We start from the raw sequence: 24,027 nt of genomic DNA on the forward strand, positions 1-24,027 counted from the left end.
CTTGCAATCCTGCACCGCCAGGGCGGGCTCCATTCCCTCACCCATATGGCGTCTCCATGAGTAATAAAAGCTGCTAATTGCCACCAGATGCCCCAGGACTGCTTGCTGCTGCCTGGAGCTGGGAAGGGAAAGATGGGACCCAGAGCCGGCCCCAAAGTTTGGGCCAGGCTGGATGTGGGGTGGTGGAGAGGACACCAAGCAACCAGAGCATGAGGACATGGCTGCTGTTCTCAGCAGTGAGCACTGTGACCCAGGGAGCAGCACGCAGTGTCAGGGCTGCCAGGTGCCCCCATCCTGCAGCAGTGCCCTGGGAATCCCAGCTGCAGTCCCTGCACCGAGGCTGCGGTCCCCTCGTGTTGCACAACTGGAGCTGGCCCCAGCCCAGCGCTGCCTCGCTCCCAGCACAGAGCCTGCAGCCACAGCCCCAAACCAGTCAGCACTGGGATAAGCTGGGCCATGCAGTCAGCGCCCAGTGGGACGACCAGGGGATGAGAGACCTGCGCACCGGGGTTTGCATCCTGCCCGTGCCCCTGTGCAGCTCCCCATGGCTGCGCATCTCCTGTGCCTGCAGTCACCCCCCACCACTGCTGTCCCACACCAGTAGGAAACAGTGAGCTGCTGGAGAGGAACTGGGTTATGAGCTTTGGATACCATCTTGGGGTCAAAGTGAGGGTCTCTCCATGCCAGCTCCAGCACAGGGTCCCCCACTCCCTTGGGCACAGACATGGTAAGGTTGGTGAGGGGAACCTGGGTGGCACCAATGCCTTCCCACCGTGCCACATGGGTGACAGCCAGCAGCACACGGATGGTCCTCTCCTCAGGCACAGCCACAAGTGCAGGCCTCACCTCTGCTCCCCCTGAGACTGTGCCCCCTGCCCCCGCCCCAGGCACCAGCTGCCTCCAGTTACTCATTTGCTCGCAGATTAATTACCATGTCATTCAGCACCCTCAGCTCCTGCACTCATTTGCACAGCAGTGCATCAGGGTGGGCTCAGCCCCACTCGGGATCCACGCACAGGGCACAGCAGGCAGGGCTGGGACAGACACGTCCCCACCGCGTGCCATCCCCAAGTCCCTACGGTGGCACCACGAAGCACCACGTGGCGGCCCCACGGCACCACAGAGAGTGAACTTTTATTTCCAACAACGACAGCACCTGCCCCGTGGGGTGGGGACGGTGGGGACGGCTGGGAGGGGGCGGCCACGGGGCGAGGGCGCCCGGCCACGGGACCACCACCCGGCGTGGGGTGCGTGGGGTGCCCGGGGCCGCCGCGCGCGTGCACACGGTGCACTGCGTGAAGAAACATCCCGGTAAAAAAGAACGGAGATGCCAGGGCCTCGGCGGCCGGTCCTGCCCGGGGGGAGCCGGGAGGGTGCGCAAGTGAGCGGTGGGTGAGTGTGGGGTGCGCGGTCCCCCCGCAGGGATGGCTCCGACGGATGGGATCCCCCCGGGCGCAGAGGAGGACGGAGTAACACAGCGTCCGAGCTGGTCCTGCACGGGGCTCACACCTCCGTCTGGAAGTCCCCATCAGCCGCATCCAGACCAGCGCAGGGACCCTCCCAGTCCGCGCAGCGCAGCTCCAGGCGGTCCCGGTGGGCGCTGGGCAGCGAGCCCAGAGTCATCGCCTTGAATGTGCTCCAGGGTTTGGGCGGTGCGGCCGGCGGCTGCGGGTCCTCGGGGCCAGCTGTGTCCTGCGGGGTGAGCGGGGCTGCAGCGTGTGGCATTGCACGGCTCCAGCCCTATGGGGGGCGCAGCCACCCGTGCCCATGCATCCCTGTCCCCACACAGTCCCCGCACTCACAGTGGCCACGCTCTTCTCCCCACCACCTGATGAGACGCTCCATCGCTTTTCCCGCTGCGGAAAGAGGCAGCACTCAGCCCCACGCCCCCCCCCCCCCTCCAGCCCAGGATCCCACATCCCCCCTGAGCGTCCTGCTCCGCTGGAGCCCAGAGCTCACCTTGATGGTGCCAGCAGCTGGCGCCCGGTACCGGTCCAGCGTGTGGAATTTCTGGTTGAGCTCGTGATAGAGCTCAGAGTGACGCTTCCGTGTGTGCATCACCTTCTGTAGGGGAGAGCAGAGCCCTCAGCACATGCACTCACACCCATGGGTGCACAGCTGCCCATGCCCAGGCCATGTGGGGACACCCAGGGGCAGTCCGGCTGTGATCACCATCCCCTCCCACCAAACTAAAATGTTCCACCCAGTGCTGGAGATCTGATGGGCAGTCAGTGTTCTGCAGTGCCCGGTGTGATGTTTTTACAGCCTGGCCCCATCTGCCCCACGTGGCACAGCTGATGGCCCCTGCCCCATCACGGCCTGCTGCCACCACTCACCTCAAAATCCAGGTCGGAGTACCGCAACCTCTTCCTCTGGGGGGGGATGCACAGAGCAGTGGGGAGGAGAGGGATAAGAACAAAGAAAGGTCTTTGCAGGCCAAGGCAGAGCCTTGGGAGTCACACAGCCATCCCCAGCACAGCAGGTGCCAGGCAAGGAGCACGAGAACAGGGCAGCTCTGCAGCCCTTGGCACACACATATATGCCCTGGCACACACATGTATGCTCATGCACGCTCACCACCCCTCTCCCCACTGCTTCCCTCCCCACGCACACAGATCCCCCAGCACACCCAGCCCTGCACCCCTCCCTCACTTCCGCTCACCTCCAGGGACCCCACTTTCATGGCAGAGCCAGGCACGGTGCGTGGCATGGTGCGGCTGCGCTCCGACAGCTCCGACGCCAGGATCTGCCGCACCGTGGGGTGCTGCTTGAACTGCAGCCCATAGGGGTGCTTCACCGTCCCGTAGGGCTGGCTCAGGTTCACGTTGACATGCTCCACCGAGACAAAGCCGGGGTAGGAATCCCCCTCTCCTGCCCCGGTGGGACGGGGGGTCCCTTCCTCAGTGCTGGGACCCTCCTCGCGCTGGAAGGGCTGCAGGCTGCGGCGTGGCAGCACCATATAATCGCTCTCCCTTGGTGGCTCTGGCGCCCGCAGCCAGCCGTACTCCAGGGGCCGCAGGCTGCTCTCGGTGCACAGGTAGACAGGACCCTGTGCCTCCAGCTGCGCCGGCGGCTCGCCCAGCTCCAAACCTGCCACCACGTTGGGTGTCATCTTGGGCACCTGCACCAGGATGCTGGCGGTGGGGATGTTGCCCGGCAGGCTGGAGAAGCCCAAATTGCCCTCTGAGCTGGTGTTGAGCTTGGGGTCTTCGTCGCCATCCAGCGAAATGCGCGACAAAGTGCCAGTGATGGTGGCAGGGTTGCAGGTGTTCACCTCCTTGAAGAGCACTGCGGGCAGGCAGAGGGTTGGAGGGGGTCCTCTGGGGGGGTGGGGGACAAGGAGCAAGCCCCCACATGCTGGCATCACAACGACATCGTGCCCTCTCCATGGCATGGAGCGGCGATGTCCCGAACCCCAGCGCACGGCACAGGGGAGCCCTCACCTGTCTGACATGCCAGGTCAACGTCCTTTTCAAAATCTGTCTATAAAAACACAGAAAGAGGGGGAAAGGGAAAGAGAAAGAGAGAAGAGAGAGACAGGTGGGGAAGTGAATGCATCTTGGGGACCTGCGGGGCACACGGGGGTCCCTGCCTGCTCCGCACCGGCGCTGCTGCGCTCACCAGGATCTGCACCTGCCCATTCTTGCAGGAGTCAGGCGAGTTTTCATTCTCCTCGCTCCTGCACACCCCTATCTGACACTTCACCACGTCCTGGACCTGCGGGGACACAGCCGGTGATGGGGGTCCCCTGCAGGCAGTGGGGTGCCCCCGCGCCCCTGGCCCACCTCTCGGCGCAGGAAGCCGTGCACAGTGATGATGACGAAGCCCTGGACGGAGTTGAAGACGGCGAAGAGGACCTGGAAGAGGATGGAGCGCCGGTCGGTCATGGCGAGCACGGCCGACATCCAGGTCAGCGCCAGCAGGGGAAGGACCACGCAGGAGCTCCACAGCGATGCCCTGGGGCAGGGAGAGAGGGCAGGGGGTGAGCCCACCGGTGGGGTGCAGTGACACAGCCCCGAGACCCCGACTGCTCCCCAGGGCTGCCCACACGTGCAGCATCCGAGCATTCCCCTGGGTCCCCTTTTCTTGGCCGCTGTCCCCAGTCTGGTGCTCACCCACGTGAGGGTGAGGGTCATGGGAGCTCCTCGTCCCCCCATCAGTCCCAGGGCGCTGGGGGCCGCAGGGTGGCCCTCACCCTCCCGTAGAACAAAGGGAGGTATTTGGCACTGCCTTTTGGGGATGCATCCCCTGCGACAGGGACGTCAGGCGGATGGGGGTCCCACCAGCACCCGGGGTCTCAGTGCCAGGAAAGGGCTCCCATGCTGCCCGCCCCAATCCCAACACTCCAAGCAGGAGGAGAAGAGCCCCCACGCCCCGACCCCGGCGATGAGGTGATGGCAGAAGCCATGCCATGCGGGGGGATGGCTGCAGGGGGCACGCGACCCCGCGCCCGGGGCCGCCCCGAGCACACAGCCTTGTCTCACGCCCCATCCCCAACCCCACGGGGGTGCCCAGCACCCAACCCATGTACCGACCCCCCCTCCTCCCACCCCGGTACAGGCTGTGCTCGGGGTGGGGACGCAGCGGGCGCGTGGCGGGCACTAACATGGCACTGCTGGCGGTGGCGGAGGTCATGGCCGCGCTGGACACCACGCCGCACTTGGTGCATTTCAGCAGCAGGCTGCCGCAGGGGGGGGGCTTCGAGCTACGTGCCCACCACCCCCCCGGCAACCCGCGGCCAGGACCGGGCCACAGGGGGGGGGCAGGCGGGGACAACAAGGCAGGGGGACAGCGGGAGGGACAGATGGATGGACAGACGGATGGATGGACATGGGCAGAAAGCAAATGGAAGGAGAAAAAGAAAGAGAAAGAGGGTTAGTTGGGGCAGCAGAGCTGTTAATGATTTGCAGCGGTGGCCAAGCGGCAGCAAGGGGGCTCCACAGCCCCTCTCCCTGGGGTGACAGCCCCCTCCCCCCAAAGCCCCCAGCACAAGGGCTGCTCCAGCCTCAGTCCCACCTCCCACTGGTGTGACAAATTCTGCCCCATGCTCACCCCATGCCCATGAGACCCGCAGCCCCCAGCCCCACAGCAGGGCAGGGGGCTCCGTGCCGGCCCCACACAGTCCCGCCGGGTGCAGGGCACTTACCCAGCTCGCTGCTTTTTGGACTTATCTGAAATGCCGTCGCGGGACATGAGCTTGTTGAAGACGATGATGCCCACCAGCATGTTCACCTTGGGGAGCGGAGCCAGGGTTAAGGGCACCACGGCCCCCACAACACACAGGAAGGGTCTGGGGTCTGCGGGGGTCTGTCCTACCAGCACAATGACGGCTGCGGGTCCCACGAAGGCGTAGAGCAGACCGCCCTCCAGTGAGAGCCAGCAGCTGTGGGGACCGGGGAGGTCAGGGGTGTGGGGAGGAGATGCCTCCACCCGCTCCCCATCCCCATCCCCAGCCTGGTGTGCCCCCCTTCCCCACGTACTAGCTTGCCGTCCCATAGCCTTTGGTCCGTGTGAAGCCAACGGAGACGGCGACCACGAGTGCTGGCAAACCTGGAGAAGTGAGGGAGGGCCCAGCTGGGGGGGGGCGGTGCTGTACCCCTGGCACCCCCTCCATGACAGCCCCAATGGATGGGGACAGGGACTGGGGCCACAGCTGGGGGGCCTCACTGCTCTCCGCTGTGCCTCCATTCCCTACAAGGGCTCCAACGACCCCGTGGGAAACTGGAAACTTGCACGGTGCCCATCCTCCATCCCGCCAGCCCTTACCCCATCCCAAGCACAGGAAGCGCTTCCTGACCAGGCGCGTCCGGATGCGGCCGATCACCGCCAGGTAGGACTGCCAGGCCTCCGTCAGCACCCAGCAGAAGGATGAGAGGAAGAAGAAGTGGAGGAAGGCGGCCGTCATGGTGCACACCCCCTGCGGGGACATGGGGAATTTCAGGGGATGCGGCACAGCGGCGGTTAACACCCTGTGCCCGTGGTGAGGGTTGTGCCAAAGCCGTCACACAAAGCGTTTAATCTGGAGATTGAGTTAATCCAAATCCAATCTGGGAGCTGGGGGTGGGACGCAGCGCCTGGGGGGTGTGGTGCGGCACTCACCTTGCTGAGCATCTGGGTCTGCCCCACCAGGATGAGAACGTTGGAGGCCAGGATGGAGATGCAGAAGTTGAGCAGAATGATGGAGCGCTCCGACTTGATGAACCTGGAGGCAGAGAGGCATGGGGCTGGGGTTGGGCTGTCCCCTCCCCATCCCCTTCCCATCCCACGTCTCCAAAGTGCTGCAGGAGCTGCCCCGACTCAGGGATGGTGCCCACCCTAACCCCAACCATAACCCTATCCTGATGTCACCTTTCCCTGCATGCCATCACATTGAGCTGATCCCATAGATAATGCTGTGTCCCCCTTCTCATCCCACTCCCCACCTCCGTCATGCCTTGGGTGCCCCCCAACCCCCAACCCGACTGGATACTCACCTCCAGAACGCAGCGTAGATCACCAGCAGTGTCAGCAGGGCCATGCAGGACACAGCGCAGCCGATCATCAGCGGCACCGATGGGCTGCCCGAGGGGTCCATGGCCTGAAGGGGAAAGGAGGGAGAAGCTCAGCCCAGCCCCCCCGTGGCAGCTCCCTGCTGGACCCCTCTGATCCCACTGGGGACCCCCTGAGCGTGTGGGCGGTGGCAATGGTGTGGACAAGGCACCTTCCTGAGGACCTGTTCCCATCTCCATGTCAACAGGGGATGTGGGCAGAATAGCAATAGGGCAGGGGCCTTATGCCATGAGGGCTGAGACCCATCTCCTAAACAGAGCCCTGTAGCACCATGCCACCTGAAAGCATCCCTGGGACTCCAGGATCCCAAACAGTGGGAAACCCCCCTGGGTCTGACATCCCCCATTACACACCCCCTCAGTCCCACGGCTGCAACACCTCCCCATCCCCACCCCAGGACTCCCGTTCAGCCGTGCCCTGCAACGTTCCCATCCCCACCTGCTGCCCCCATCCCCACCCACTGTCCCCTACCAGGTCTCTGGGCAGCTGTGCGAGGATGGCGAAGGTGGCGAGCCGGCGGCACTGGCATTTGGTGTGCGCCGGGAGGGTCTCCAGGGTTTGGCAGCTCTCCGCGTCCCAGTTTCCCAAGCCAGCATCGCTGATTAATGGGACAAGCACAAGAGGGAGAGAGCAATTTGATCAAACCACCGCACAGCCCCTCGCAGCTCTGGATTAACCCTTTGCTTGCCCTGCAGGGTGAATGCCTGGGGTGCATGGCACGGCACAAAGTGCTGATCTCCCCCGGAGCCTCAAGTTTGCAATCATCCCATCCACGTTGGTGGCCAACAGCCAGACAGCGGGCTCCAGGCCTGGAGGGATGGGCATGAGCAGTCCTGGGGCTCTCCAGCACCCGATGCAGGAATGCACCCTCTGCAAACCCAAATTCAGGGGGGCAAATGCTCCCCCTCTGCAACTGTGGGGTCACGCCCTGCAAGAGGCAGTGCTGGGATGGGGAACCCATGGGGATGCTGTGCCTCTTGCTCAGTGCAGAGGGAACTGAGCTGTGGGTCTGTGGCACAACTGGGAACGTGTCCCCATGCTGGGCTGAGACCCATTGCGCTCATCACAGTCACAGCCATCAGCACGGCGCGCCTCCAGCCAGCACCAGTCCCCCAGCACCAGTCCCCTCAGTGGGGCTGTCCTGGCACCAGGGATGCCAAGTTGCAGGGCGCCTAGGGGTGCTGTGTCCAACCCCACGATGCAGCCCCCCCTCACCGTGCCCTACTTTTCCTCTCTCCTGCCACCGCAGCAAGCGCCGCGCTAACAAATTGCATCTGGCAGGCTGTAGGCATCTGTCTCCAGTGTCATGCTGAAGCAAATCGATACCCGCACCGGCAAAATTATCCCGCAGCCGGAGGGGCTCAGCGTGGGATGGCATTGGCCCCACTCCCCACGGTGCCACCGGTGCCATGGGAACAGCACCTCCCCCCACCACCCCATCCCCGCGCCCCACTCACGTCCTCGAGTAGTCCCAGGTGACGCACTGCGGGTGGGATGTGCCCTGAGGATGGACAGACGGACAGGTTGGTCCCGGCCCCACGGGGTGTCCATCCCCACATGGAGCATGGACAGATGGGGCAGGAGTGGGGCGGAGGGGACACTCACATTGATGATGTGGGAGAGCTCCACCAGCACGAGGGGCTCGGAGGGCCTGGTGGGTGGGCGCACCGTCACCATCAGCACTTTGGAGGTGACGGCCAGTGGGGTCCTGTGGGGAGCAGGCAGCTGTGGTGGGGACACAGGGACATGGGGACAGAGGGACATGGGGACAGGGGGACAGCCCCACTCACCTGGGGGGCGGCAGGATGAGTCCCAGCGTGCGGTACAGCACGGCCCCGATGACAAAGTGGGACGACTCATCCAGCTCTGCAGAGGGGACGGAGAGTGGTGCTGCAGTGCAGGGAGGTGCAGAACCGTTGCCCAGCACACGCGTGTGCATGCATTGCAAACATGCACCCAGCAGGCACACGCAGCTGCTGGGACACGCAGGAGGGAACACACAGCCCTGTGGCACGGGCACACACTGATCTCCAGCACATGAGCATGCAACGTGCCACTTGCACACACATGCACACTTGCAGATGTGCACTCAGCCATACACTCACATATGTGCACGTTCGCACGCTCGTGCTGACTCCTGGATGTGCATGCTTACCCGTGTGCACACATGGACACACAAAGCGTCAGGTGCACACTCACATGTACACATGTGTGCTCACACACACACAGCCAGAGATGCACATTCTCACACTCACACGTACATGCACAAAGACCCAAGTGCACGCTCACACCCATGCATGCTCAGACATGAACCTGTGCAGACTCCAGGATGTGTACGCTCACCCACGTGCACACGTGTGCACACTCACTCCCGTGCCCACCCCCGTACCGGCAGAGGCGAGGCTCAGCACCTCCCTGGGGATGAAGAGTTTGTCCTCAGAGCTGCGTGCCCAGTCCTTCATGCCCCGGCGGCCCTTCATGGGGAAGTTGATGTCGCTGGACACGGCAGAGACGGGCTCACGCTGGATGCTGATGACTGCAGGCACAGCAGGTGTCATCCCCAGGACCCCCACCCCAGGACCCCCACCCCAGCACCCTCACCCATTCCCCCACCGCCCGTCGCTCACCCAGGTTGTCGGTGACAATGAGTGAGCTCTGGAACGCCTTCAGTGCATCCCCCACCAGGTGGATGAAGTCCTCCACCACCTTCATCAGGTGCACGGAGCCGGGAGAGACCTGTGGGCAGCAGGCAGCTTGGGGTACATCCCCCCATGGGACGCCATAGGGGCACTGTGGGGACACTGTGGGGTACATCGTGGGGATACTGTGGGGACAAATGGCCGCACTGCTCACCTGCTGTGCATCCTCCCACTTGTCCCTGTTCTCTGCATCAACCATGTAGCTCACCACCTGGAAGAAGCGCTGCAGGGACGGGGCTCAGTGGCACTGGGGGTGGACCACCACTACCACCACCCAGCAGTGTCCCACGTGTCCCCATCCTGCTACCTGCACATCCTCAGAGGACGGGATGTAGGTGGCTCTCTTGAAGGTGTCGGTGACGTTGCGCAGGATCTCGACAGAGAAGAGCAGGTCCCCACTGTAGTAGGTCTTGCGGGCCATCAGCTCCAGCAGGCTGCGCACCACCTGCGACATCCCCTCACCCGCCAGCACTCGCTGCCCCTTGGCCAGGTGCTCTCGCAGCTGGATCAGGATGAGGGCAGGGGAAAACGGTGTCACCTGGTGGCCAGCACATGCCCTCATCCCTTGCCATGCCCAGAACTAATCAGACTAACTAGGGAAGCAGCAGGAAAAGGGGACCAGAGGGTCTTTCCATCCCAAGAGTCACTTTGTGAAGGCACAGTGAGGGCGGGATCTCCTTCTGGCTGCAGGATGGTGACTTCCTTCCCCACCCTGCCTCAGTTTCCCCACATGGTTACCCACGGGGCAATGAAATAACCACCCTGAGGAGCAGGAAGTGTGCTAGGGGGACACCCACCCTGCATGGGGACAGCAAGGGACAGGGGCTGCGGACCCACAGGGACAGGGGACGGAGCGTGCACCTACTGAGAGATGCAAGTATCGGTACTCGTGGGAGATGCAGCGGGCGAAGCTGGGCACACCCCAGTATGCGACCCCGTGGGGGTTCAGCAGGCACCGGCGGCTGGCGGACCCTGCAGGGGAAACAAGGGCTGGGGGCTCAATGGCAGCACCCCCAGGGCTGGGGGGGATGCTCACCCCACGCCCCTCACCTGTGGCATTGGGAGGACACTTGTTGTAGATGACGTCCCCCGCCGCGGTTTTCTTCCAGGTCATCAGCATGACGTACTCATCCTTGCACATCTCGTGGTAGGCTGTGGGGCAGGAAGGGGGTCAGACACAGCCCCGGCCCCCGGGTGGGCGCTGGGGGCTGCCCCGTACCTGGGCACTTCTTCTCATTGCAGGTCTTCACCTCCTCGCCCGTGCCCTCGCAGGGGTAGCCCTGCACGCCGGTGCCCTCACACATGCGGAAGCGGCGCTGCCAGCCCGTGTCGCACGTCTTGGAGCAGAGGCTCCAGTGGTTCCAGGGGCCCCATTTGCTGTCGGCTGTGGGGACAGGGACACCGTAGGGGCCCCGGGCTGCTGAGCGCGACAAGCGACACCCAGTGCCATGTGGGGATGGGGACAGGGCAGGGCTGTGCTCCCACTGCAATGCTGACTGCAGAATCGATAACTTAAATCTCTTTCCAACAAGAGAAACATCCACACCCTGCAGGCCCGCTGCTGGCAGCCTGAGGGCACCCACCCCACCCTACACCCACTTCCCTCCACACCTGCAGCTGATGCAGGGAGAGATGAAGGACAGGGGGAGGACAGGACACAGCCTTTAGCCCCGTGTCCCCATTCCTGATCCCCAGGACCCTATGGGGGGGGGGGGGGGTCAGATCTCAGCCCCACCGTTGCACTCCATGCACCAGGACCTGCAGCCATCAGGTACCAATGGGTACTCAGCACGGTGCAAGGAGCAGCAGGGATGAGCAGCACAGAGACATCTCCTCCAGCCAGGACACGTCTGGAGGGAGCAACCAGTGCAAGGTGGGCAGCTGCTGCACCCCAGCACCGTGCTTTTGTCCTGCTCCCCATGCATCCACATCCGCAACGGTGACCCCGCAAGCATGCCAGCAGCTTCACAACACCGACAGTGACATCACAGCAGCATTAAGGCAGAATCATGCCGCATCCCTCCCGGACCCCTCCAAGCACACGGAGCCTTACTGGGACACATGGGGTTGGAACACTCGCGGGCATCGGCGTGGGCCCCCCGGCACTCCGCCCAGCCGTGGGCCGAGACGCTGCACTTGCGCGTGCGCTGCTGCGTGCCGTTGGCGCAGGTGACGGAGCAGCGGCTCCAGGCCCCCCACTCCAACCACTGCCCTTCCACTGTAGGGACAAAGTGAGAGAAATGGGTCAGTTCCTGCACAGTGCCAGCCCCAGCTGCCCACCGCCCGCACCGCGCTCTGCGTGCAACGGGTCCAACCTCACAACGTGCCACTTCACACGTGCCAAAGCTGAGCTGGCAGCACTGAGCTGTGCTCTAACCAGGGTCTCTTCACCAGGACTGACCCCGACCCCACAGCACTGCTGTTACAGCACAGCAATGCCCCAGCACTGCTCTGCACCATGAGCTCCGACAGATTCCAGCACTCTAGGTGACAAAAGCCACAACGTGCAGCGGGGATGCAGCCCTGCATGGCGAGGATGTTGGGTGCACTCTGTGCACCTCATGTTCCTCCTGCATCACTGCACCTCACATGGGGTGTCCCTGCAGCCCATGGCTCCGACACAGCACCTGGGCAAACACACACAGCACCTCCAGCACCTCCCCAGTGCCCCACGATGTTCCTGTGCCACCCCAAGTGCAGCACACTCCAGGAATGGCTCCTCATGCCCATGGTGGGGGCTCTGGGCCCTGCAGCACGGCTGGCTCTCCATGGGGACCCCTGCGTGGGATGCACCCCTGTGTCCCCACGCTGTCCCATGTCCCCGTGGCTGCAATGCCTGAACCTTGCATCACTGCAGCCCCTGTGCTGGGAGCACAGCCCTCGCTCTCAGCTCTTTTCCTGGCTGTCCCAGGGCTGGGGACACGGAGCAGGGGGAGAGGGGAGTGGTACTGACCCAGGCAGGTCGCGATACTGCAGGGCTTGGCCTGCAGCTCGGGGCCCTCGCAGGCTTTCCCTCCGTGCTGCGGGGCCACGCACCGCCGCGTCCTGGTCCTGGCCCCTCGCCCGCAGGTCACCGAGCACAGGCTCCACGGGGACCAGTCCTCCCAGGCACCGTGAACTGCAACACAGCACAAGGCCGTCACGGCACACCTGGCTCCCTGGGCTGCAGCCTCCCTGCTTCCCCTCCTCCTGGCACCAAGGGGTCCTGGACATTGCAGACCCCTTGTGCCTGGGAGCACTGCTGGGCATGGTCCCATGGCACAGCTGTACCCTCCCCACCTTTGTGCCCTACCAGCCCCAAGCAGGCAGCAGTGATGCCACGTGGCTCCCTGCCCTGCTCCAGCTTCCCTGCTGGGTTCCCAGTGGTGTGTGCACGCTGCGCCCGCTCACTCTGGCACCAAAACACGTGCATGGCCCCTTCCTTGCACAAATCACATTACATGAGCTCAGCTCATCTGGAAGCAGCCAGGGACCACACAGCTCCCCTGGCATCCTAAAGGATGCTCTGTGAGCTGAGATGTCCCCATTAGCCCCCACACCCAGGGGAGCACCCACATGTCATGGAGTGCACAGCCTGCCTGCTGCAGACACACTGCTCCCTGCAGCCTCACAGAAGATGCACAGCCCCCTCAGTGCACAGGGCACAGCAGGCATCCATCCTGCTGCTCCTGCCCATGATCCATAGCAGAGCACCAGGCAGCTTGGCCACCTCCTGCCATGCACAGATTGGGATCAGCTACTGGTGGCTTCCTGACCCCAGCCCCACGCCATGGGGCAGACACACTGCACTGTTCCCCTCCCCAGGCACAGTGCTCCCCAGGAATGATGCCACATGGAAGGCGAGATGATGGGGAAATGAGCTGCACAAAGCCGCATCCTCTCTTCCCCCCATTTTCCACAAATGCACAACACTGCTGTCCCCATCCCTTGATGTCCCCCCGCTCCCCAGTGCCCCATACCTGGGCAGGTGGCCGTGTTGTTGCAGGTGCGTGTCTCCCGCAGCAACCCACTGCACAGCGTCCCGTATGGAGAGGAGACACAGGAGCGCGTCCGCACCTGGGAGCCCTGCCCACATGTCAGTGAGCAGACACTCCACTGCGACCACTCCTCCGCCGCGGGGTCCCCTGGGGGGAGACAGGGTGTGAGGGATGGGGGCAGCCTGGGGAGAGCCGTGCAGACCCCCTGGGGATGGGGTTGGGGATGGGGTTGGAGACGGGCAGTATCCACAGGCACAGCGAGCACGAGCGCACCAAGGCTGCAAGCAGGGTGAAGGAGCCATGTATCACCATGGCACTGCTGCTCCCAGACCTGGAAAAAGGGTCAGGGCACAGGATCTGACACCTCCCGGGGTCCCTGCACAGATCTGACCCTGTGTGGAGTCCCAGCCCTGCGTGATCTCTGGGTGCCCTGGGAGACCTGTGGCACACGAAGCACCGCCCGCCCTCCCCGCACAGCCACACTGCTGACATTTGCAAGCACCCAGCTCTGATGAAGCTTGATGATCCATCTGAAGCTATTGGACAGACCAGAAGAAAAGGCCATCAGTTTAAATTAAAAAGGAATACACGGAAGAAGGCTCTGAAGGGGACACAATTTGTCCTGCAGGCAGGCTCTGCTCCCACCGAGGTGCCTGCATCATGGGGGTATTGGGACATCTCCCCCACGGGGTCACATTTGGGGCTGGCAGTGGGGTTGGGTGCCCCCCACAGTGGGTGTTCCCATGCCCCACACCACACCCAGCAGCTCCATGGGGTAGGAGTTGGCTGTGGGAGATCTGCATGCTGGGCACACAGAGCAGTGCTGGGGCCCATCCATCTCCCAGCTCAGCTCCAGGCCCATCAATCAGGAGGTGCTGGGGAGGGGGAGCACAACGCTCCAATTACCCAGATGAATTTGCCAAATAAATACATTTGAACGAAACAATTAATAGATTTTTCTTCTTTTTTTTTTTTCTTGCTTTACAATCCCTGGAGGAAGGCACAGAGAAAAAACGTATAAATGGAACAAATGAAGTCTGTCCGTGGGCTGGAAGCAAAGGAAGTCACTCTGTCTGCATCACCCATCACCCATCCCTCGCCCTACTGCACCCGTACCTGTCTGGGCCATGTACACCCCTGGCTCATCCGCCGACCGTGGCCACTGCGTCTTCACCTTCTGGTTCTCCTCAACAGCATTGCCTGGAAGAGAGAAGGGCTGCAGTGAGAGCAGGCAGGGGACGGGCATGGAGATGGGACATTGTGGGGACAGCAAATAAGGGGATGGGCATGGGGATGAGGGGACAACACGAGGATGGATGTTGTGGGGACACTATGAAGTGGGATGAGGATGCCCAGCCCCATGCTGAGCACTGTGTGGCTTCCTGAGGGGCACAGATGGCAGAGCACACCCACAGCCTTAAAATGCATCACACCTCTGTCAGCCCCTGCGTTTTGGTCATGTGGGCTGAAATCAATCCGTGCACCCCGGGGTACCGACGTCCCCAGCGCACCCTGGGCACCCGAATGGCAGCGAGCGGCGGTGCTCTCCCTTCCCCACCGAACAGATTGCTGCAGTGAGGTGGCACAAATTTATGGCTCATCTCACCAAAAATAACAAGAGATCCATCAAGAGCATTTGGCGTGAAATTAACTGGCACACAGAGGGCTCAGCAGAGAGGCACAGGGGCAGCCTTACCCCATCTCCCCATCCAGACCCTCCCGGGATCCCTCAGTGTCCCCACATCCAGCACACCGATGAGATCCCAGCTGTGGGAGCCATCGGGATGGAGGTGGTGCCGATGTCCCCAGGCAGAGCAGGGTGCAGGTGGCACACACAGCCCGAAGCCCCATGGCACCCCATTGCTGTGCCAGCTGGGATGATGTGACCACCTCAGCACAGCGACGTCCCCACGGGATGGACGGGAGGTGACACGGGGATGTGCAGCACCCAGCCGTGCTCCTCGTGCAACGCACACATTGATATATGGCTGCAGGCAGGGAGCACCTCCTGTGCTGACACTTAGCAGTGCCAGAAAATAGACTCAAATTTACCGACTCGCCTTCAGGTTGGCGCGACCCTGCCTGGCTCTGCCCTGTGCCGGGACGCAGCCCCTCTGTGTGTGCACTGCTCCACAGCACATGGGGACACGGGACGACCAGGTGCTGCTCAGCCATAGGGCCACCTGGCCCTGACAACAGCACAGCACAATTACAAACATCCCCGCGAGAGCCCGGGGAAGCCATAAATCCAGAGGATATATGAGGGCGCTCTGCCCAGCTGTGTTCGACAGAGACACCAAATTCAATTTTCTTTGGAGAGCACTAAATCCCCAGTCCTCACTGCAGGGCTCTGCCCGCAGCCATGCCCAGACCCTGCTGCTCCCATAGCACCTGACCTGGGGTTCCCCATAACACCACTGCTGCAAGGAGGGGGTCCTTCAGTTTGCTCCCCCCAATGGTGGTCATGTCCCAGAAAGCTGGGAGCCCACAGCCTCCTCCCAGCATCACTGCCGTGGTGGTGGCTGCTGTGGGGCAGTGGTTTCCGTGGAAGGGGCACTGCGGCCCCATGAGCTGCACAGCTGGAGGGCTGAGACCACAATGGCAGAAATATGGACAGCACGGCTGTGACACATGCAGTCACTTCATGATGCCCCCACCCTCCACCCGCCTGGTGGGGGAGTTCTGCCTGCATGGGCTGTGCACCCACACGATGCTGCACTCTGGGGGCTGCATCCCTTTGGGTGCGTGGTGCACAGGGACGGCGCTGGGGATGGGAACTCCGTGGCACCGCCACAGCTGGGAACGGGGCTGCATCCCTTTGGCTCCCACAGTGTAAAATGGACAGCGCAGGGGACGGGGACCCCGTGGCACCACCGTGGCTGGGAACGGGGAGGCCCTGGGAGCTGCTGGGCCGATGCCAGCCCCGAGCGGCTGCGGCTCTCGGCGGAGGAGAGCCGGTGAGATCAGTGCTGGGCACCCGCCAAGCTCTGCTCACAGACGCCATTCAGCCCCAGCCCCGCTGCCGCCCTGAAAGGAGCCCATTCTCCCCCCGGGGGGCTCGGGGGAGGCCAGGTGGGAGCACCCCTCGCTGCCATGAAGGATGCTCTGTGCTCCGGGCGCAGTGACGCACGTGAGCGCCCGGTGTGCGTGGGGATGCAGTGCAACGGGGATGCAGCGCAATGGGATGGCACCTGGACCCGGCTCTGAGCTCTTAATCCTCCCATGCAGAGTTGCATTTAAAGTGGGGAGGGAAGGGGGGGAGAAGAAAAAGAATCAGATCAAGGAGCTCCCCTCGGGATGAGGCGATTTATAGCCACGCAGCTGAAACGGACCGGGGATTTATTTGGGGGATCTGCCCGTAATGACATTTAGCTCCTGAAATAAATGCTAAAGCCCAATGAAATTATATATATACACACAGCCCATCGCCACCACCTAATCTGCTGGGAGCAGCGGTGCCCTGGATAAAGAGCACGAGCAGCTAAGCTCCTCATTGCATCGCCTGGGGCTGGCACAGGGGAACATCTGGCCAGATGTGCTCCCAAAGCACCAGGGACGGCGCCATGTGCAAAGGGAGCGTTGGGATGGGAGGCCCCCCACCAGCCCAGCCCCGTTGCTCAGGGCGGGGGGGGACACGACTGCTTTGCTTGCAATTTGTTGCTGCAATTCCGTCCTGAGTAAATGGCTTCGCTGTGCCTGGTTAACAGCCCGGCCGTGCCATCCTGCCTGGAATAACAAGAGCACGGGCTGCAGCAGTCAAGGGTAATTTGCCGTGGGAAAGGGTCATTTTACCTGCAAATTGTTTTCCACGTCTGCACCAATGCAGAGTGACAGCGCTCCTGCTCCGGGCTCGCGGTCAGGCGAGCAGCAGCGCGGCCGCGCAGGAGGAGAGCGAGGCCCTGGGGCTGCACAGGCTGTGCTCAAAGAGCCGTGGCAAAGCGCAGGGGCTGGGCTGGTCAGAGCGAGCTGCAGCTCTGGGAGCTCAGAGTGTTGCTCAGAGAGATGCACCCAGAGCTGGGAGTGGGCGCGGGAGGGATTTACACAGCAGGATTTATCCTGTGCGTGGTGTTCCTGCTCAGCGCAGAGCCCACTTTGTGTCCCCCCCATCTTGAGAAGTTGCATGAGCAAGGTCCATCCTTTGCATATTTCCTTGCTCCACAACCGGATGTGGATTTGCACCTCCATTCCCGAGAAGCATGCATGGTCAGGATGCATCCATTGCACATTCTCCCTGCTCAGAGCACAGCACCCAATTGGAGACAGGAGTGTGCATGAACAAGATCCACCCTTCGCACCGTCCCCGCTCTGTCTCCAGCCCCCAACCCCACCCCACCACCCCCCAGCACACCCCACTCACCGTGGGGGACCTCGGGCAGCTCGAACTCATTGCCACTGGCAGAATGCAGCTCAGGTTGGGGGCAGCACTGGGGGGTGGCAGCGGGCGGTGGGGCAGGCGTGCGGGTGGTGGGGTGCCGTGTGCCATTGTGCCGCGGTGCCGGGGGGCTCTCTGCTTGGCAGCTGCAACCCGCATGGGTGAGGCCGCAGCGCCGGGCGCCGGGGGCTTGCAGGCACTCCTCCAGCCAGCGGCACAGCACGCTGCAGGTGAACTGGCTGGAGTTGTTGTTGTTGATGAGCAGCACCTCCACGAAGCGGAACTCCAGCGCTTGCGGGGCCAGCAGACGCGGGGCAGCCTCGGGTTCCGCCGCCAGGCACAGCTGCACGAAGTTCTTGTCGAAGTGCAGGAAGGTGAAGGGCCCCGCGGCCTCGCACAGCTCCAGTTCGGCTTCCTCCACCTCCTCCTCGTCTTTCTCCTCCTCCTCCTCAGGGTGTGGGGAGGGCGGGGGGCTGGCGGGCTCCGTGCGCGGCTCGCAGGTGTAGTTGGCCAAGTAGTGGTCGAGCGGCAGCACCATGGGCGAGAAGTGGGTGCACACCTGCTCCTCACGGTTGAAGCGGAGGTACAGAGAGTACTTGGTGGGGTCGGGGTTCTCCAGGGTCCAGGAGCAGCCGGAGGAGATGGTGGGAAAGAGGTCCTTGAGAGAGAAGGAGCCGTAGAGGACGCCGGAAGCCAGAGCGGAGCAGGCGCTGGGAGCCGGGTCAAAGCCCCGTGTGAGCCACAGGACAGACGATATCACAGCCAGTAAGAGGGGACCAGCAGCGGTCATCCTATGGCATTTGCCCTGTGGGAGAGATGGACGGATGGATAAGCAGACAAGACAAATGGAGAGACAGATGGATGCTTACAGGGGGTGCGGAGCTGGTGCAGGGGGGGGGTCAGGCACATCGGGTGTTCCCAGCCCCCGGGGGACAGCCCTCACCCAGTGCTGCCCCAACCCACTGTGCTGTGGTGACCCCCATGATGGCAGCACATGGCACTGAACTGGGGGCTGTGAGCCAAAGCCACCAGTGCTGCAGCTCCTGCTCACTCAAGGGCAGGAACTGTGGGGTGAGCAGGTGCTGGGGGTCACCGTGGGAAATGCCACCCCCTGCAACACCCAGGCTCTGTACAGCACCCAGGACCCTCTCCCTGCTGCCATCCCATTTCCACGCGCATCACTGAGACTGACAACTTCTGCAGGGATCCTTCCTGCAGCTCTGACCAGCGCTGCCCAGCAGGCACAGCACTCTGGCCTCATCCTGCAGCCCCCCCGCACCCCACAGCTCACTGGAACGCCTCACTGTCATGGCATCCAACCTCCCACACTGAGACCCCAGCATGGGGTGAGCAATCATTCCAACAGCTATTTCTTTCTTGGGTACCACACCAAGTATGCAGAGCATTGCTGTCAATAGCTATTTAATAACTCATTAACAAAATAATGCACGCGGTAGCCTTTTTAAGCAGGACCAGAGTGCAGCTTTACAGCAGCCAAGGGCACCGAATGCGCATCAGCACTGCTCTGTGGGGCAGAGGGAACAACTGGAGAGGGCTGGGAGGCGCCCCTTCACCCTCAGGCTCTTCCACGTTCCAAATCCTGCCCTTATTGATGGCAGCCGGGCTTCCCCCGTGCAGGGCAGGAGCCTGAGCTGCGGCTGAGGCTGCGCTGAAGCGGTGCAGGGCACATTAGGGAGCTAAAAATAATCCAGCTCACATGCAACAGGCACAGGGGCTCAGTGCCAGCAGCACGTGCCCGGGGAGGAAGGCACGGCAGGCAGCGGTTGGGCAGGATGGAGGTGGGACCCCCAGGTGTAAAATGGGGGGCAATGAACGGAAGCACTGCTTTGCTCCAGCCCCATTCAACAGGAGACCCAAGAAGCAGCGAGCTGCGCCGTGCCCCTGCCAGAGCTCTGCAGGCATTACAGACACCATCAGGGACACGGGGTCCCCTGGAGGATCCGACCATGTGCAGCTTTAGGGATGGCAAGGAGGAGGAGGAGGAGAAAGGGGAGGAGGAGGTCAGATGGGGACACGCTCCACTCTGCAGCGAGCTGAGCGCGGGGCTCCCGCAGCCTGGCAGGGACACAAGATGGTGCTTGCTTCCCTCAGCCGGCAGCAGCAAGCAGGAAAAGCTTCGGCCCCACTGCCAGCACAGCCGGCACGGCTCCCTGCATCCCAGCCACGCCGCCCTGCAGGAGCATCCCACACCCCGTCCCCGCAGCACAGCCAGGATGCTCCCAGCACCAGCGCACGGCCGCTGCCGAAGGCCTTGTTAAGCACCAGCCCCGCTCCCTGCAGCGAGAGCTGCTGCCGCTGCAGTGAAAATATTTCATTGGGCCTCACGCTGAGCCTGAGAAGATATTGAACAGCTGGGGCACCGAGTGACCCGCGGGGACACAGTGCTGCAGAGCGGCTCGGGGACATCGAGGCTGCCACCAGCCCTACCTGGCACCGCCGTGGGGACATCGCACCGTGCAGCACCGCCGTCCCAGTGCTCCAAAACTGCCCCAACCCTCGTGCAGGGGAGAGCCCAGCACACACCTTGCCATGCTGGGAGCTGTGGGCTGGGGGGATCCCCACTGCCCCCAGAGATCGGCTGCATCCCAGCGCCTCACAGGGCTGTGGGAGCTGCTGCTGGCACCGTTGGCACTGCTGGCACTGCTGGCACACTGCAGCCTGCTCCAGCCCCTCTCATCACCCTTTGTTCCCCGCCCGGGCTGAGGGGAGGGCTGGGTTTTTAATTAAAGCTTTTAAAGAGCCATTACAGAGCCGGGAAACGACTGCATGGAAATGACAGCGCTGTGCCACAGGGGGAGTGGCGGCTCCGTTGGGGAGTGGGCAGCACGCCATCAACACTGGGACCCCATATCTCCCCATTGCTGCCAGCATCCTGCATCGCTCCGGGTTCCAGCAGCAGGAGGAGGCACTGCCCTGCACCGCAACACCCCAGCTGTGCTCACAGGCTGTTTTCCTGAAGATCTTCGCATTAATGGTGACTTCATGGGGGACTCCACACAGCTCCATCTGCCCAGCCCTGGTGCTGGGAGCAGAGGTTTCTCTGTGCCACGCAATGGCAGAAACAAAGACACCGCCCCAGAAGCGATAAGCGGGCGTCACTAAACCCTGCCAGCATTAATAATCTGCGAAACGATTAATAGCAAAGTAAAGGAGATTTGGGTTTTAAGTGACACGCTTTTTAGCCGGGCAGTGTTCTGTTAATAGGCTGAATGAGACGCACGATCCGTGGGACTGTGGGAGGTGAGGGACCAGGGCAGGGCACGGTGCGGGGCAGCGCTGCAGCACCGGGCAGCGGGGCACCGGGCTGGAAAACAATGGCAGGAGGAGTGGGACGGTGGGTGGCTCGGCACGGCTCGGCACGGCTCGGTGCAGGACGCACAGCCACGCGGCTGCCGGGCGCGGAGCATCTCCATCCCATCACAGCACATCACAGCTGCCCAGCGGTGACCGCCGGCGAACAAAGCTCTCTAACGAGCTCTTCTCCACGAGGTGAGCTGCCCGCTTCCCACTCCTGGGATCTTCGCTTCTGCTTCAAAGGCAGCGGGAGCCGCAGAGCCGCCCCCGCGCTCACCTCCCGCTGCCGCCCGCACCCAGCGCCGGCGCGGCCTCTCCATCCCTCCTTAAGGCTCTGAGCTCTGCCAGATGAAAGAGCGGGGCACCGAAAACTCAGCCTTCCCCCCTCAGCCCCCCGGAACGCGGCACCCTGCAAAGCACGCACGTGCACACGTGTGCGCCCAGGCGTGTGCGCGCTGGTGCTGCCGCGAACACCGACACGTGCGCGCTCAGCGCGGGGTTGGCTTTGCAGCGCATCCCCCCCTGCCCCCGCTGCCGCCCCTCTCCCTGCTCACTCCCCCTTTCCTCCCCCCCCCCCGCAGCGCTGTGCCTCCCGGCTCGCTGCCACCGCCGTTCCTGAAGCACGCAGGCTGGCAGCGGCGCGGAGCCGTAATTAATGGGGCCGCTTTGCCAATCAGTGGCCGCGCCGCGCTACCACTGGCAAGCACAGGCCTTTTTATTTATTTTACTTAACTGCTGTTGGTAAAACTCCACTCCAGAAGCAAGGCCGGGAGACGGCGCGGTGGGATCTCCACTGGGATTAAGGATTACGCTCTGCTAGGGAATGGTGTGCACACACCCCATAGCAGTGAGGTCCCCCCAAGTCCAGCACTGGGCTGCTCCCTCTGCCATCCGAGTGCCATTAGGACGCTGCTCCCACTGCACAGACCCGTCCTGCCCCTCCTCCCCCTCCCCCCGGACACCGTGCCAAGGGGCAGGGGGTTCCAGGAGGTCACCAAATTGGGGTTCCAGACCTTCAGACAGCAGCAGTAAGTGGATGCATGCGGGGTGGGGGGTTCAGTAGTCCCTGGTCTCGTCTGGAGCTGGATGCGTCGGGAGCCTCCAAGGTGCTGCTCTCTGCGGAGGAGAAGGGCTTGGATCCACCCTGCTCTCGGCAGACACTGAGAATGAATAGATGGGCTGAGAGCAGAGGGACGCGGTGGCCCCCGCAAGCACAGAGGAAAGACGGAGCCTTGATGTTTGGCAACCGAGTCAGGTGGCTCTGGGCCAGCTTCGTCCCCATTAGAGGATGGCAGCGTGGTAGGAAGTGAATTTGCAGGGCCCTGGTCCAAATTCCCCTGGAGAAGCATCGAGGCGTCAAAGTAGGCAGGTCCCAAAAGGTCCGTGTGTCCATTCAAGTGCAGGGCTGCTGCATCCCCTCCTGTGGGGCATGGAAAGTACAGGGAGCTTGTGGGGACGGGGCTGTCCTGCCCCATATCTGTCACTCAGCAGCGATGGGCACAGCCCAGGTGAAGGAAAACCCATCTATTCCCATGGTTCCATATAGAAATAGCCTGGATGCAGGCAATGATGGCAGCACCCACAGGTCTGTGTCCATTTTCTCTCCAGCTCAGACTGAGGTTTGTAGCATCCCAGCTCCTGGCGAACTCCTTAGATCAAAAGCAGTGTGTGGGAAGAAAAGGCCTCGAGGAGGAACTGCTGCCAGGCTCCAGCACAGAGGGGCTGACGCCGCCTTGCAGCCGCCTCCAGTGTCCACGGTGCCAAACCCCACTGGGGAATGGGGCTCTGAGCAACCCGATGAGGGCGGCCAGAGGGCAGCCAAGCGAGAGCCACAGTCACAGTGACGACAGCCGTGGCCGCCCCGCTCCTCCCCACCGCCTCTGTGCTGGGACCACATGAGCACCAATGCTGGCTCCCCATAGCCTGGCTCCGCCGTAGAGCAGGGATCAGCCCCCACTGCCTCCAGTGCCTTCCCAAAGCACCACTCAGCGCCAGTCCCACGCCACATGCCCCATCTATCAGCATCACCCACCCCAAAACCACAGCCAGACGCTCAGCACAGCACAGCTTGGCCACCCCAAGGCCACCTCCTCGGGGCCAAATCCCCACGTCAGCGGTGCCAGGCAGCATCCAGCACAGGCAGCAGTGCCATGACCTAGAAAAGCGAAGGGCTGCTCACACACTGCGAGCAACAGCACACGCTGCCAGAATGGGGCTGCACAGATCCTCCTGGTGCTTCAACAAGTGACACAGGGACACATGTGGCATCGCTCCATCTGCACATCCCTGAGCACATAGGTCCCAAGGGAAGGGAAGGGAAGGGAAGGGAAGGGAAGGGAAGGGAAGGGAAGGGAAGGGAAGGGAAGGGAAGGGAAGGGAAGGGAAGGGAAGGGAAGGGAAGGGAAGGGAAGGGAAGGGAAGGGAAGGGAAGGGAAGGGAAGGGAAGGGAAGGGAAGGGAAGGGAAGGGAAGGGAAGGGAAGGGAAGGGAAGGGAAGGGAAGGGAAGCTCTCCCTGTTCTCCCCCAGATCCTCCTGCCACCTGCACACGTGCCCATGCCAGCACACGCTCGGTGCCCACGTGTGCGTCCTCACTGCGTGCCCACGCTCCCCAGGCACCGCTCACCCCATAGCACTGCACTGGGGGCTCTGTGTACCCCCCGACCAAACAAAGCCCCGCGCAGGAAGGGCCGCACGCTGTCCCTGGCGCGGTGCCAGCGCCGTGCCCACGCTGCCCATTCACCGCGGTGCCGGCGTGGGGACAGGCACACGCCGCACGCCCACGGGTGCCAGGCTGGCAACACGCGCGTGCCCACACCGGGGCTGGCGAGGACACCGCTCAGGCAACAGAACCCCCGCGGATGTGATGCCACAGTGCCACGCAGCGCCCACCCACGCGTGGGCACCCTTGTGTCGTAGGGGCAGCGCCGTGGACCCGCACCCCGGGCATGCCCGGTGCGAACCGAGCGCCGCAGCCCCGCAGCTTCCAGCAGGGCCGGGGCCGCCCTCGGTGGCACCGCATCCCGGCGCCGGTGCGGGAAAGTTCCCCGGGGCCGGAGCTCCCGCAGCGCGGCGGAGCGGGGGCTGTGCCAAGCGGCGGAACGGGAACCGCAGCCCG

General features: G+C 63.1%; 1 protein-coding gene across 20 annotated transcripts in view; it reads right to left on the reverse strand.

Annotated features, from left to right (window-relative positions):
* Positions 1 to 908: 908 nt before the first annotated feature.
* The window catches only part of ADGRB2 (adhesion G protein-coupled receptor B2), a 69,177-nt gene continuing 46,058 nt past the window's right edge, over positions 909 to 24,027 (reverse strand). For 2 of the 20 annotated variants that reach the window (XM_090124211.1, XM_090124212.1), the window contains exons 2-32: positions 17,583 to 18,402; positions 14,342 to 14,425; positions 13,208 to 13,372; positions 12,202 to 12,366; positions 11,302 to 11,466; positions 10,468 to 10,632; positions 10,299 to 10,400; positions 10,114 to 10,220; positions 9,556 to 9,750; positions 9,403 to 9,471; positions 9,177 to 9,285; positions 8,939 to 9,085; positions 8,340 to 8,415; positions 8,155 to 8,257; positions 8,007 to 8,050; positions 7,021 to 7,147; positions 6,474 to 6,577; positions 6,100 to 6,202; positions 5,767 to 5,917; positions 5,481 to 5,550; positions 5,317 to 5,383; positions 5,147 to 5,232; positions 4,607 to 4,705; positions 3,786 to 3,957; positions 3,622 to 3,717; positions 3,444 to 3,483; positions 2,663 to 3,288; positions 2,337 to 2,372; positions 1,960 to 2,064; positions 1,803 to 1,856; positions 910 to 1,692 (exon numbers count right to left, since the gene is read on the reverse strand). In XM_090124211.1, the coding sequence (XP_089980337.1) occupies positions 1,504 to 1,692; positions 1,803 to 1,856; positions 1,960 to 2,064; positions 2,337 to 2,372; positions 2,663 to 3,288; positions 3,444 to 3,483; positions 3,622 to 3,717; positions 3,786 to 3,957; positions 4,607 to 4,705; positions 5,147 to 5,232; positions 5,317 to 5,383; positions 5,481 to 5,550; positions 5,767 to 5,917; positions 6,100 to 6,202; positions 6,474 to 6,577; positions 7,021 to 7,147; positions 8,007 to 8,050; positions 8,155 to 8,257; positions 8,340 to 8,415; positions 8,939 to 9,085; positions 9,177 to 9,285; positions 9,403 to 9,471; positions 9,556 to 9,750; positions 10,114 to 10,220; positions 10,299 to 10,400; positions 10,468 to 10,632; positions 11,302 to 11,466; positions 12,202 to 12,366; positions 13,208 to 13,372; positions 14,342 to 14,425; positions 17,583 to 18,387 (4,626 nt within the window). In that variant the 5' untranslated portion in view covers positions 18,388 to 18,402 and the 3' untranslated portion in view covers positions 910 to 1,503. Of the gene's footprint in view, positions 1,693 to 1,802; positions 1,857 to 1,959; positions 2,065 to 2,336; positions 2,373 to 2,662; positions 3,289 to 3,443; positions 3,484 to 3,621; positions 3,958 to 4,606; positions 4,706 to 5,146; positions 5,233 to 5,316; positions 5,384 to 5,480; positions 5,551 to 5,766; positions 5,918 to 6,099; positions 6,203 to 6,473; positions 6,578 to 7,020; positions 7,148 to 8,006; positions 8,051 to 8,154; positions 8,258 to 8,339; positions 8,416 to 8,938; positions 9,086 to 9,176; positions 9,286 to 9,402; positions 9,472 to 9,555; positions 9,751 to 10,113; positions 10,221 to 10,298; positions 10,401 to 10,467; positions 10,633 to 11,301; positions 11,467 to 12,201; positions 12,367 to 13,207; positions 13,373 to 14,341; positions 14,426 to 17,582; positions 18,403 to 21,925; positions 23,190 to 24,027 lie in introns of those variants that run through there. The other 18 variants (XM_090124205.1, XM_090124206.1, XM_090124204.1 and 15 more) reach the window with 18 other exon arrangements.

The sequence above is a fragment of the Phasianus colchicus genome, chromosome 24 (assembly GCF_987193195.1).
Source record: "Phasianus colchicus chromosome 24, bPhaCol1.hap1.1, whole genome shotgun sequence".
Lineage (NCBI taxonomy): Eukaryota > Metazoa > Chordata > Aves > Galliformes > Phasianidae > Phasianus > Phasianus colchicus.